The 14,737-nt window shown below is 40.6% G+C and overlaps 2 protein-coding genes across 6 annotated transcripts in view; one reads left to right on the top strand and one right to left on the bottom strand.

Annotated features, from left to right (window-relative positions):
* The window catches only part of CRYBG1 (crystallin beta-gamma domain containing 1), an 89,090-nt gene that overhangs the window by 8,157 nt on the left and 66,196 nt on the right, over positions 1-14,737 (bottom strand). For 3 of the 4 annotated variants that reach the window (XM_083608267.1, XM_083608268.1, XM_083608269.1), the window contains 10 exons: positions 14,483-14,609; positions 13,956-13,991; positions 12,596-12,753; positions 11,598-11,724; positions 10,204-10,349; positions 7,755-7,881; positions 7,578-7,610; positions 6,396-6,508; positions 5,683-5,812; positions 2,260-2,399 (listed from right to left, as the gene is read on the bottom strand). In XM_083608267.1, coding sequence (XP_083464393.1) covers positions 2,260-2,399; positions 5,683-5,812; positions 6,396-6,508; positions 7,578-7,610; positions 7,755-7,881; positions 10,204-10,349; positions 11,598-11,724; positions 12,596-12,753; positions 13,956-13,991; positions 14,483-14,609 — 1,137 coding nt within the window. Of the gene's footprint in view, positions 1-6; positions 2,400-5,682; positions 5,813-6,395; positions 6,509-7,577; positions 7,611-7,754; positions 7,882-10,203; positions 10,350-11,597; positions 11,725-12,595; positions 12,754-13,955; positions 13,992-14,482; positions 14,610-14,737 lie in introns of all 4 variants that reach the window. The other variant, XR_014546833.1, reaches the window with a different exon arrangement.
* RTN4IP1 (reticulon 4 interacting protein 1) overlaps positions 1-14,737 on the top strand; it is a 56,951-nt gene that overhangs the window by 23,684 nt on the left and 18,530 nt on the right. The gene's annotated exons all lie outside the window — the stretch shown is intronic.

The following is a 14,737-nucleotide window of genomic DNA, read 5'->3' as shown; positions in this document are numbered from 1 at the left end:
CTTCACCAACCCCCCTTCCCCTTTGTTTACACCTTGCTGCCAGCTGTGGGGAGGAAACCAAAGGAGAAAGTCCTTTCCCCCTTTGTTTCATCCTCTCTGCTGCTATGGGGAGTATGCTATGTGAATAGGAGAGAAAACGTTAGACAGCAGACTTCCTTCTTCCTCTTGCATGGAATGTGGGGTGGGGATGAAAGCTGCTTTCTCCTTCTCTCCAGAGGAATAAGCAGGACAGGCCCGAGCCTCCTGCTCTGCTGCCATCTCTCCCCGCGCCCCCCAATCTTGGCCTCCTACCTAGCTGACACTGAAACAGCATCGTTGATTTGAGGTGTACAGCAACAGCAGAGCAGGACAGTTGCTGGGAAGCTGTTCTGGTCTGACCTGGCTATTCTCCTGTGGCTCATCTGGGCCTCCCAACCCCCATGCATATTGCCAGGGCTGCCTGCTCATTTGCCTGCCTATTCTGTTGTCACACTGCACTTTGCATGGCTGCCAAACACAGGATGGTGACATTTTTACAATTACATACAACAGTATATATATCTTGCTTAAGCAGCAGATCTACTATTATTATGCCTCATGAAAACCAGTGAGAGTTGCCTCTAAGTGAATACGTTTAGGTGGGTGGCTTTATGACTGTATTGCACAGAACAGTGGTGTATTTTTGAGCCCAATAAAACCATCATACTAGCCAATATCTTTTAAAAAGCCTAATAAAAAGCAGGAAATGTCACTGTGAAAGCTGAGATGGGTTCAAGTCTGTCCTTTGCTCAAGCCACCCGAAGCTTGTAAAGTAACTAACAAACTGATCCACAGACATTAATTTACAGGGTTGTGTTTTTTTAATCAAAAATTTTTGCAGTAACACTTGACTAATCCATGATTAATGATCCAATGCTAACTGGGATATGAAGCCAGGGTATGAAGCGGGCTTAAAATTCACAGTGTGTAGTAAGAATTATATCTGAACTGAGCACCCTATCCCACCCCTTTTCCCGTTTTTCTAGCCTCTGCTTGCAAGCAGACCTTGCCAACATCTCCCTACCCTACAGTCTTGGAGTAGGCCTTAGCTTGGAAAGGGAAACCACGGAAGCTTGGCTTTGTTTCACTGTTTGGGATCTTTACAAATTATGGATAAATGTTATGTCACCACTAGGCCCAGGGCAACTAACCATTTTTTTTAAAAAAATGTGAGGACATGCAGGTACCTGAATTTTCACCTGGAATGAGTTTCTGGCAAACATGGTTAAACATGGTGTATTTAGATAATGTCCTGCTACATAAACCACTACTGAAAACTTGACAGAGTAACAAGCCTGAGTTCATCCTCGCTTCAGTTAAGACAGCCTAAAATACCCAGGTTCAAATTCTTACAGCAGGGGTGAGGACAGTGTTCAAAACTTCCATTGTTCTAGGCGCATTTTGCAACTGAGAAATCCATAAGCGTGAGCAATTTCTGAGCTCTGGATGCAGTACTGCACCTAAGATTTCAGATTAAAACTGCAGAGTGGAAGGAAAGGAAGACTTTTTTCTGCCTCCCCACTTCTAGCTACTCTGAGAAGAATGGAGAAGAGACCCTTTAAAAAATATTAGGGGGTGGGCAGGGGAAGGTCTAGATCGTGTAAAAAATGAACATAGAATTTTAGCTGTGGTTCATTTTCAGCTTTGTATTCTTGTTATTAAAAAGTGTGCCTAGACATTCTGTTGTTGCGCCCATAACCTCGGTTTCAGGTGCCATTTAGCTCCTAGCCATCATATCTCAGTTTGTAACACTGGGTGAGGAGCCTCAGGCCCAGGACCCAAATGTGAACCCCAGGCCTTTCTGTCTGGTCCTTGGTATTCTTCAGAGGCCACACCTCTCACTAGCCACACTTTGCACTGTCCTTGTGTTTTTGTCTGGCTGGAATGCATCCTTGAACTGTATGATGCCTCTTGATTGCACAAAGAGTGCACCAACACCTGACTTTGGTGTGTAGCCCAGTATACAAAGGTAGGTGTCAGAGTCATTGCTCTTCTTACTTATGCCTTTGGTCCCCTTGCTGCTGAGATCTGGTCTCTGGAAGGTTCCATAGAAGGGAATGTGGTCCTTGGACTGAAAAATAGTCCCTATCCCTGCCTTAGAGACAGGAACATCTTTTAAAAAGACAGTGTATCTACAAAATTCCACTTAACAGTGCAACCCTGTACATGTATACTTCAAAGTAAGCCTCACTGAGTTCATTCCACAAATAACAAATCCCTCACTTCAGAAAGTGAACTTACATGCCACCATGGACATCTACTGAAGCCACATGACAGTTGTAGCCAAGGAACTGGAGATTTAAGACCTCGGTAGTAAATTCCATTTTCTTTCCGTTGAAGTCTTCCTTTTCAAAAAGGGCTATGGTTGGCTCAGAAAGTTCCTGTTTTAAAAGAGAAGGTTGTTTATTTCTTGTACATCTCAGGTTTACTAATGTGCTGGACAGTTGCGAGATGTTCATCAAGCACTATACACCACTTAAATCTGGGTCATCCCCTACCTCAGCGCTGCATTACACTGCTATTACCTTAGCTAAAACTGTAATGTTACAGCAACTTGCCTTTGAACAATTCTCCAACAGAGGAATGGTTGGGGAGGTTAGTTCAGTAATACTGTACTGTAAACCATGGCATCTGGAAAGGCTTCAAGTCCTCAGTTCAAGCTAAATAACTTATCTAACACAGCTATCTTTTCAGAGAAATGAAAAACAAGTCCTCTGGTCTGGAACTGACTAGGTGGCAAGTCTGTATAAAAGGCATTACTCATGAAAAAGTTATTCCAAGTGTGGGATGAAAACTGGAAAGAGAAGCAAGGTGATGACTTACAGCCACACCTTCCATTCTTGGCTGGCATCTTCATGAGTCAGCAACAGCTAAAATTGCAGAACTTTTCCTACAGCTATATGGATGTGCTGCAAATCTGTAATTCTTTACAAAGTAAGAACTCTAAACTCTGCTACTCAGGATTTTATACATAACACTTATTTTATGCACTTATTCCATGCATAAGAGTTACTAATTTATAATTCTAGACAAGGTATAGATAAAGTCAAGGTGTATTCATGGGCCTTACTGTCATACAAAATGTTTCAAACATACTAATGGCATTTCTGCTAAGGCTTAGATTGGTGAGGACCATATGGTTTGTAGGGAAGGATTTGGAGCTGGCACAGAAATCCTTTTGCAGCATTAAAATTATTGAATGAGAGAAATAATACTGTATTTACTCGAATGTAATGCACACCTTTTTGGGGCAAATTACTTCGCAAAAATTAGGGTATACATGGTTTTGAAAATTGAGGTAGGCATTAGATTCAATGGCACATTAGATTCAAATAAATACGGTATATGCTTTAAGAAAGAATTATAGTGAAATGACAGGGGTGTGACAAAAATACTTAGTCTCAAACCGAGTAGGAGAACTTGGGCACCAATTCTTAGAATTACAATTCTTATATAAACCAGCTGAGATAGAACAATTCAGCTGGCCTGATGAAGAGGCCTTCGGCAGCTGACATATGAGAAAAATGAAGAGCCAAAGGCAGTTGATTTCTTAGCAGAGCTGATGAAATGGTCCTGCTTTCCTTCTGTGTCTCTGGTGCAGCTTGATGGAATGGACGCTACTAGGTGACAGTTGAGGAAAAGCCAAAGGCAGCTGGCTTCTCAGCAGAGCCCATGAACATCTGAGTAAAACAGCCTTCCAAGTCTGTGGAATTATCTTGTTTATATATAAGCAAGATATAAATTAGATTCCAGGCATGCTGTTTAGTGATACTTCTTTAGTATGTTAGCACAACCTGCAAATCTTCAAGGTGTTTATTGATGTGAAAAGGCAGGTGCCTTGCCATTTGTTTGTTTTGTTAACAGAACTTTCAAAGAAAACATTTACTTAGCACCAACAGCTTCTTTCAGTGCAAATTAACAACTACCAAATTGCTAAATACAAAGCTTTGCTTTGCGGTTGAATCTGTTGTGCCTAAAATTGATGATTACTACTAGACAAATGTAGAGCAGGTAATTTATGGGCTTTGGGCCTTCATGGTCAATTAAATGAATACTGTGTATTTATTAAGAAGTAAGCACTTCTAGTACATTTTTTTCTAGTGCTGCTATGAATTTTTATCTTGAGAAAAACAAGCGTGGAGTATGAAATACTCATTGAAACTTTCCCAAATACTTTGTCTTATTCATTTCATGGCACTTTATACCCACTCCCTGTGTGATTCTAGCCAATCAGGGATTATAAACTAACAATATGACATCATGGTATTATGTAGCCAATCAGATTTGATTATGTACCATTAGCAATAAGGGCAAATAAGGCAGCATTGACCACCCTGGGAAGCTGGGACAATTGAGCATTCCTGTCTTCTTGTGCTGCATAGTACAGCAAGAGAGCAGGAATCAGCCAACTCAATTGGCAATATTGTCCTACTGGAACCTCTGTGAACATTTTGCTCACTAATTTCCTCCTTCAAGAATTTTATTTCATGAAAATTACCTCCCTCCTCCCCCCAGAAACTCATCCTCTACTTTATATCAACAGATGTATGTGAAGGGGCGGGGCCAGCAAGACAGCTGACCTGATTGTAAATGTAGGCAGGCTGAAAGGGAAATGTTGAGGAGAGGGGAGGTTGAGGAAGACATTCTGGTGTACAATGGCTGTGTAAAAGGCAGCCATCAGAAGGCAAAAAAGCATTAATGCTGGCTGGAAGTGAGAAAGGACTAAGGATTTAAGGACAGATAAAGGAGTGCAAGTATAAAGGAAGGTGGGAGGGAATATAATTTAGAGAATATTAAAGAATCGAGAAAAGGTCAGGGGAAGCAGAAAGGACTCAAGTTATACAAAGGGGAGGAGGGCTGGGCACAAAATGCTCTATGTTGCTTTGGATTAATTTGGATGCTTTTAAAAAGAGCCAGCAAGAAAAACTTTGTGATGGGTAGAATCCTGATATCTCTCGAAAGTGAGGGATTCACCACGTCCCATCTGAAGTAAGAATATGTTATGGGAATCTAAGGGTTCTCATTATAAGGGAAAACTTTACAAGGTAAATAAAATTTTAAGCAGAGGCATCTCTCATGTATGATTTAGCTGAGATTTCTGCATTGCAAGGGTTGGACTAGATGACCCTTGCAAGACCCTCCAACTCTATAATTCTATAGCTCTATGATTCTATGAAATACATGTAGCTGCCCTGTCATATTTACTCTGGCCCTCAATTAATGGAGGGAATTTTTGCTTTAGTTGATTAATCTTCTAATTGAATTAATTCATGTTTGCAGCCTGATCTTTCTGAAGTCACAGAATCAACCCTGAAAAATAGTTTAGCAAAGATTTAACTGCTGGATTATTCTTTGAATTGCTTTTTTACTAATCATGAGCTACCCTAGGAATATGTACTGAAGGGTGGGATACAAAATTTGTTACATAAACCAACAATTAATGGTAGGATTTTGCAATATCTAAAAATACAGATAACCATGCAGGTTGTTCCATGCTAATTTGCTGTCAGCTCCATAGAGCTACAATATATACTTCCTTTCCCCCAAATAAACTATTTAGCAGCATATTTTTAGGTCAATTTTTGCTTCTATAACTTAGTCATAAGAACTTAGCTCAGTAATGAGGCAATTTCAGCTTGCAATGTCTATCTTTGTAAAACTTACAATATTTACAACTTTTAAGGACTTCAAGCATGTTTTGGGTAGGCAACCCATTGCAGACAGATTAGGATAGGCTCCTTCTTCTAACACATACTGATTTCCAGAGAAATTTTCTTCATCATATGCAATCCAACTGCAAAAAAGAAGAAAATGGCAATGTTAAATTCTTGCTTTGTTGTTAATTGCCAGTTTTCTTAATTGTTAGTTTTGTTAATTGCCATTTCAACCCAAGCTCTGTGTAGCTTGAAAGCCTGCTGCCCGAGTGCTCAGTCAGATGTAGCATTATTCTTCATCAATAAAGAATAAGAATTTTCCATTAATGGGCTTTTAAAAATACATGTTTCCTTACTGATATGTTTAAGAGACTTCGCATCATGCAATGCAGGATCAACATGTTCTTGTGCGAAGTTATTCAGAATGAGCAGAGACATGCATTCTAAAGGGTGGGGAAATAATCATTATCAAGCCAAGAAGTGTGCATTCAAATCCCTTCCACTACACTTTTGAATACACAAAATGCTTGTCATTATCCTTAGTTGCTCCCTTACATTTTTAGACAGATTTTACTATTAAGAACAAAAACCTTGATTCCACTAATCCCAAATGGGAAGATGCATCCACCCTGAGCCCATTCAGCGTTACCCAGATTGTTTGTATCTGTTGCACACTCAGAAGCTTGCTTGCTTGGGAGTTCAATGATGCAATTTCGTACTCACCTGCCAGATAATACTTTTGAAGACATAGCAAGGAATGTCTCCTCGATCTCTGAAGTATCTTTCTCAAATATTTGACAGTTACCCTGGAACTCTGGTTCCGAAAATAGCTGGACCTTTAAAGACAAAGCAGGTCACGTTAAACACTAAACATTGTGCTCAGGACAATTCCAACATTGTGAGTGTCAGAGAAGACCCACAGAAATAAATGAATTTAACTAATGTACTTAGTTGGGTATCACCCCATGTTGTTAAACAGTTAATTCTGATATCATTTTAATTTTCTATGAATACAAGCAAAACATTTTTTTAAACTAAACTAAAAATGTATGTGATGTACATTTATGTAAGAAGTATTTCCAAACTATTTTACAAAGATGACTTTGTAGTAGAATTTGACAGTCAATTCTTGATTCCATTTGCTGACCTGGAAGTGAAACTTTATTCTAAGATAGAATAAAGTTTTTTCTTATTGTTAGGGCTCCACTGGCAACAGTATCTTTTGATCTGATGTGTTCTTGTCACAGTGAAGAATGAAAAACAGGCTAGAGCTTGAACAGACTGAATGTTGGTTCAACTTGAAAGCAGTGAGATTTTTCAATCTTGATGAGATCCCATTCCTGAGCTTGGTACTTCAGACAAAGGTGGGAACTCACTCCTATAGTCACATTGAGCTTCTGAAGCAGAGCGCTCCCATGCTTCCAAGTGCCTTGGAACTCAGCCAACATCAGGCAAGATCCCTCTCAAGAGTCGGAATGAGCAGGGCTGATGGTGACTGCACATTTTGGCCAGTAGCTAAGGCTAACCAAAATTTGTGGGCTCTTCCCCATTGCCAAAACCAATATTATCCTTCCATGTGTTGGCCAGGTCTGCATGATACCATGTAGAGAAGCACCCTGGGAAGACCGAAAAGTCCTTTCGCAAAAAAGCCTGAGTATTTTAGGAAACCCTGAGCATCATCTGCAAATACATTTGTTCTTGCATTAAAAGGACCAGGACATTTGCATTAGAGACACATTTTCTCTCAAGCATCTGGCAAAACTTGACAAGGACTCAGTCTGCCTCCTCCCAGGGTACTGATTCCACTTTGTGAATCTCTCTGCCTACAGCCTCTCTACTCGTCTTTTTTTATGTTATCTCAATTCAGCTTGCTATATTTGCTATGTAAAAGCTTGGAAGATTTACCTTAAATTTCCCCGTATGATCACTCATGTTGTCCTATAATAAATGGAGGGAAAAAGAGACAAATATGACGCCAGAAATATACATTATACAGAAAGAATATTGATTAATGAAATACGGAGCAAGCTAGCTTGGTAGGAAATAAAATAAAACCCAGCAGAACAAATAAACAAACCTTACCAAAATTATGGGTTGAACTGAAGAGATCTTACAACTTTTAGCTCCCCATGTACCATAGTTGGGGTATAGTCCTTTATCAAGGATATACTGCTCTCCTGTAAAGTCAGGATTTTCATACGCCACCCACCTGTGGGGGAAAAAAATCATGATTTATGCTCTAATTAATTGATGCATTGTATTTTTAAAAAACAATTAAATCATTATGATGGGGAAAGGTAAAAATGGTAAAGCATGACATCATTACTCTGAAAGTAAGGCAATTTTCTTAAGTCCAGTTCAGGTAGTTTTATTTAGCATAGCCCAATGAATAAATAGGGGGACGCGGGTGGCGCTGTGGGTAAAACCTCAGCGCCTAGGACTTGCCGATCGCATGGTCGGCGGTTCGAATCCCCGCGGCGGGGTGCGCTCCCGTCGTTCGGTCCCAGCACCTGCCAACCTAGCAGTTCGAAAGCACCTCCGGGTGCAAGTAGATAAATAGGGACCGCTTACCAGCAGGAAGGTAAACAGTGTTCCGTGTGCTGCGCTGGCTCGCCAGATGCAGCTTGTCACGCTGGCCACGTGACCCGGAAGTGTCTGCAGACAGCGCTGGCTCCCGGCCTCTAGAGTGAGATGAGCGCACAACCCTAGAGTCTGGCAAGACTGGCCCGTACGGGCAGGGGTACCTTTACCTTTTAATGAATAAATATAGTTTGCTAACAACTTAAGAGATATATGTACCATTGTCTAATTTCACAGTGGGCTAGTAATGTGAGCGAGCAAGGTTTGTTATTGGTATGAGCTTTCGTGTGCATGCACACTTCTTCAGATACACTGAAACAGAAGTCACCAGACCCTTATATATAGTGAGAAGGTGGGGAGAGGTATTACTCAGAAGGTTGGTGGGAATGGGTGATTGGCTGATAGGTGTGGTAAACCTGTTGACGACTGTACGACTGACGACTGCAATTGGTCTTTTTCCTGTTGGTCTCTAAGGTGCTACTGGAAGGATTTTTTATTATTATTCACTATTCATAGTTCGTTTCTGTCCGAAGAAGCAAGATTTTAGGTTTCTTAGTTCAAGACATGGATAATAAACTCTAGTAAAGCAAAGTTGCATTTCAGTAAAATTATACCAGGCATATGAAGCATGCCTAGCATGAAAGCACTGTATGTTTTGCCCATTGAAGTGTCACATTTTAAAAGTTTACCATTTCCTTTTATTCTGACTCATGTTTAACAGATCCATCAACACACTGTTGATTAATCATTTGAGGCATATGCCTTAAGCACACACCCAACATGCTCTGTAAACTGCTTAGTCAAAGTGACGGAGGGATGAACAGTATGTTAACCATGAAGATCAAACTGAAATGGGGCATGTTTATACTTGAACATCACATGCAATAGAAATTTTGAAAATAAAGCAGGCTTGGCCAGTCTCTTGGACAAATAAATGTATCAGGCTTCTAGTGCTGCAAACACTAAGGCTATGCTGCAAATGTTCAGGTCTGAAAATCCACACAAATTATGTTTGTTTACTCATTCTCTATGGGATCCCCATGAAAATGAGTTGAGTGATTGGTGCTACCCATGTTCCAGCCAATTATTCCAGAAAAGGAAGATGCAGAACTAGGTTTTGCCTTCCTGTTAGTGCTGATATGCAACTTCCCTGGTTGGTACACCCAAAGGAATCCTGTATATATATTCATAAAAACTGCTGTGGGAAGCAGGAAAAAACATGTTGCGCAAAGAAGCCATAAACTGTGAAAAAATACCAGATCTTACTTGAGACATAACTCCCAGAACTATATGGCAGCCAAAGATAAAAATGTAATGGAAGAAAGGAACTCAAATTCCTCTGTTCCTTCAAGGAAGGCTAGCTGGATTCAATTATTTATCCCTCAGGAATGTGCATCATGACAGTTCACTCGTGCCCTCTCTTCTAAAATTGGATTATTATCCTGCTTTGTTAACTGACATTAAACGAGTTCCATGGTATAGACATAGTAAGTAACTGTTGAACTGTTGCTCAATACAAACCAGGATCCCTGCACCAAAGTTGGTATGTGAAAGGATGGGTGTCACACACCCTCAACTTCATAAACCATGGCTTGCCAAGGCTGTCTTGAACTAGTACACTCTCAATGCATGTTCTGATGAAAATATCTGTTTAGTAGTACTCAATTACTCAATTAGGAGCAACAGACACACGACCATAGGTGCTGGATGAAGATTGCTATGTTGCTCTCATTTCATACACCTAATCTAGAAGACTAATCTGCATGGTAGGAACAGTACAGATTATCCTTTCTGCAACACAACGCTATAACAGCTATAACAACAGGAAACACATACAAAGACAACAAAGAAGTAATACCAAGTTACTGATTCAGGCCTCTTTTCCTTGTACTTATCTCTTTACAGCAAATTAACAATTTAAAATGAAAATGAAGCTACACATCTGACTTACACTCCACTTAACACATTTATGGATTGAGTCCTTAGTCCGTAGCCAGTATCCTTTAAATGGGAAACAATTCCTGAAACGCTTATATTGGAACCTTTAGTCCCAAAGTCCTTTTCAGCATACATTATCATGTGAGGTTGCATAAAACTCTGTGGAAAGAAAGAAAACAACAGAAAGCCATCAAGGCAAAAGAAATACAGTCTCTGTGATAGAAGACTATAACTCTAAGCAGGTGTTTTGGGTGCAGATGTTGGGTGCATTAAGGTTTCCCACCCCTGCCCTACACTGTAAAAGACATACTTCCTCTGAAGTCCACTCCAAAACTCAAAAGATTTATTTAAATTGGAAGGAGAAAAGATGCCTTGCATAGTTAAAACAATATGCGGTGACAGGGGAAAGAAGTGGCCTTGCAGAATTGGTGCTCCACATCTTTAAATTGCAAGGGCAGATGCCAGCTTAAACTTTAAAGCACTTTAAATATGGCTATACACTGAAGTGTGTATCAAAGCACTGATGCAGTTTCTTGTAAGCACTGCACTGCTTCTGTCTTCAACCTGCTGGTTCCATTTAACAACAGACAACACTAGGCTGGAACTGTTGTCCTGTGTTCAGAGTTATGTTGATGAATACAGGCCAGCTTTAATGTGAGAACAGAAATAAAGGAAGTCCAAATGAAAGCCCTCTGTACTGGTCAAGCTGGGCCAAGCAAGGCCACAAATAACCATGCTGCTCTTTCCCAGATTCCTTCCTGGCCTTCAGATTAGAGGCTGACTTGCTCTTGTTCCTCCCCTTAGCCACCAGGATGGGTGCCTGCCTACTTTTCTCCTCCTCCAGAGAAAACAAGAGAGGTTGAAATCCCTGGCACTCCTCCCTCTTCTCTGATCCACCCTGTCTTCCTCCTTTCTCTGGCATCTGCTGCTGTAGCTATATAGCTGTTTCCTGGCACTGGGCAGGCTGACAATGTTTGCCCAAACTTGCACATTATCAGGCAGCAGCCCCAGGAAAGCTTCTGTCTACTATACAGTCTAGTCAAGAAGCAGTTCTTTCAATGGAATACATACTCAAAAACACATTCAAACCAACATCTCCTTTGTATGCATGCCTATACATTCCATATTTGGATGCATGTCCAAATTAGGCCTGCTGTTTGTGATCCACCAGGTTTCTGTTTCCTTCCCTCTTTCACACCCACCCACCCACCCCACATACTGGATATGGGGGAGCATGGGGGGGGGGGACTGAATGGAATTTTATGAGAAGGGCAAAATGTCTTCCCACTCTCAATTCCCACCCCCCATGCAAACAAAGACAGTGGAATGAAGCAAAACAGAGCGAACCACAAACATTATTACGTGTTTTCCTAAGACTACACTTGTTTTCATCATTTTTAAACTTACCCCTAGAACAGGCCTGAGCGACTGCACCTGCTCATCATAACCACCCCAGTCCATCCATTCCTGGTATTCTCCTTCTTCCAGCAAATACTGATGCCCTGCAAACTCTGGCTTCTCATAAGCAACCCAACTAAAAAGGGTAAACAAAATTTTTGAAAAAGTAGTAGTATAACGTGTAAACAAAATAATGTATGTACAAAACATGTGATCTTATTGCATTAACAGCAAAAATGATAATTAAAATAAATTGTTATAAAAACTGCAAATGAAATAAGGGACAGGACCCACAATTTCAGTGGGAGATCTTTAAACACATGACCAATTTAGCCACATTTAATCCGATTTAATACCTCACATTTTAACAAAAGAAGGTGGGAAAGAACTATGTGGACCAACAGTGCAATCTTATACATGCCAGAAATAAGCCATTTTGTGTTAAGGGGGCTTACTCCCAGGATAAGCAGGTATGCTGTTACAGCCGAAACAAACTAAAGTCAGATACATCTTCCAGAAGTCAAGCAACATCTCTAAAATTAAGCATCATGTGGCATTTATATTTGCATATGCTGCAATCCTTACCTACTGATCTCAGAAGGATTGCATTATACATCACAGTATCAACACAGCATTAAGAAGGTTTGCTAGCTAATGTTTCAACACTTTTCAAGAGTAAATTAATGGGGACAAAGGAACATCTTATCACAAACATGCATATCACACAAGTATTATGGCTGCTTCATACACTCTGGAAATTAGCAGGTATCATATATGAAGTGACCATTGTGTTTCCTGTAATGTAATAGAACCACAACCCTCCTTCCTCTGTCTGTCTGTCTCATTGTGCATACATGCTGCAGGACCCTAGACTCATTCATTATGATCCTTCATAGGAGGTATATGCTGTGGACATGGACAGTCGAGTCAACTTCTTGTTACACAATACAGTCTCTACACTATAGTAGCTGCCTGCTGAAAAGTCACCTGCTCCAGGCAATACTTACATTCCTCCCTTCACTTTTATGGATCCTATTGATGTGAGTGTTCCTGTTTCCAGCTCTGCTGATTCTTCTTTTTCACTTCCTTCAACAGCAAGAGCTACTAATTCTGAATCAAGCTCTACATGCTTTCCTTCAAAGAATGGCTTTTCATAAATAATGACCTTTAGCAAAAGGAGGGAGATGGTAAAGAATATTTAATATTGTGCCTTTTCCAAGACCTCAATATGCTTTCACATGTATTATCTAACATCACAATCCTAATCATTGCCTATTCAGAAGTTAACCTTACTGAATACAACAAGGCTTACCTCCAAGTAAGTAGGATTTCAGCCTTAGTATTCTTTATACATTATTTAAATTGGGGCTTAAAAAAAAATCAATACCATTGCCACATAAGATAGAAGTTTCTCATGGCCCACTCCTAGGCTCAGGTGAATCCCCTTCCCCAAGAGATTCAACTGATAACCCCATTACTTGCCTTTACGCAGCAGTCAGATCCAGACTTAGGATGCAACACAAACCCCCTTATGCTGGGCTGTGGGGGTTTGTACTGAGCAGAAGTGTCATTTGACTTGTGCATGCTGGCTGCCAAATATGCAGTAGAATGCTCACAGGTTTCCTTCAGATGGGAGGAGGCAGAGCTGAGAGGATTGGGATCTGCTGGAATCTGAGCCAGTCTCATAGATGGCAACATTGGGTCCAGCCTAGAACTGGCACTGGGATCAGGCCTGGTGCCTGACCACCACCGCCACCTTCCACTATTGACATGAGTGACCAGGATGTGGCGGAGGCTTCATTGCTCCACAGCATCCTGGCAACAACTGTAAGGAGTTGGATTGGCCTGCCAAGTCATGTGTACAAGAGAGAAAACCAACTGAAATCAATCTGACCAAAGTTACTTGTGACTTAAGTCCCATTGATTTTAATAAATGTACTCTAAACATGACTGAATCCAGAAAGCTTTTTTAAGGGGAGAATGATTGATAAAGCAGTAAGCTTGTTAACTTACACCAGAAAGAGAGTACAACAACATTAGTATACAGTGTTACCTTGTTTTGAGTCGGCCTCGTCGAGCGTCCATTTTGTCGAACGTCCGCAGCAAACCCGGAAGTACCAGAACGGGTTACTTCCAGGTTTGCCGCTCACGCATGCACAGAAGCGCTAAATCATGCATGCGCAGAAGCGCAAACTGCTCTGCTTGTGTGTGCAGAGTGGCACTTTGTTGTGCGTCCTTTTCGTCCAGAGTCTGGGGCTCCAGAATGGATCCCGGTCGCAAAACAAGGTACAACTGTATATAGCTCAAGGGATACACTTTTATCATTACACTTTATTATATAGGAAATTCGTATTACAATATTTTTACCTTTGGGCTTTCAGGAAATTCAACTTTGCGTCCACCCTGCAAATATTGAAGGGGCAGGGAAGAAAGGTAATTGAAATGTCATTGAATTTTAATTTTGTTAAAGAAGTTAAAAGCATGATTCAACAGATATTATTCACTTTCTAAAGTCTGAAAGTTAAATGTGCCATCTGTTGGAATAAAAATAAAAATGCTCCTTTTAAATTCAGCCAAATTAGATTTAAAAACAACAACAAAAAACCATTAAATACGAGGCAGCTATTAAAAGATTTGAATTACTAGAAACAGTTCAAGATGGAAGCAGCCTGCCTTGCTCACAGGCTTCCTATAGGCATCTAGTTGGCCATTATGACCACAAAATGCTGGGCTAGATGGGCCATTGGCCTGATGCAGCAGGCCGCCTCTTACACTCTGAAGTATGCAAAAATGTAACAAAGGTTTCTTTCCTCCAATGGAAGAAGCCCTTTTATGGGACACTATAAAGTTACAGCTGTTCTACCATCCCTGTAGTCTTCATATCATTATCTTACCATTTTCAAGGGCCTCATGGACCTAACATATGCTTCTTTCTTATCCCAAAAGGATAGATTAGGATATTCTCCAGGTTCCAGCATTAAAGGGATTCCCTGGAAACCAGGTTCTTCATAAAGTAGCCATCTACAAATTGAAAACGACAAGGGAAAAAAGGTCCAGACAATGCTGCGATAAAACATGATGCTATTACATTATTAAAGCTAAAGACACCTCATCCTAGCTATTTCCCAGAAGGGAGATGACAAAGAGCC

The sequence above is a fragment of the Podarcis filfolensis genome (genome assembly GCF_964270895.1).
Source record: "Podarcis filfolensis genome assembly, chromosome: 3".
NCBI lineage: Eukaryota > Metazoa > Chordata > Lepidosauria > Squamata > Lacertidae > Podarcis > Podarcis filfolensis.
Note: the sequence above shows the minus strand (reverse complement) of the source record. Positions and strands in the feature narration are given on the sequence as shown.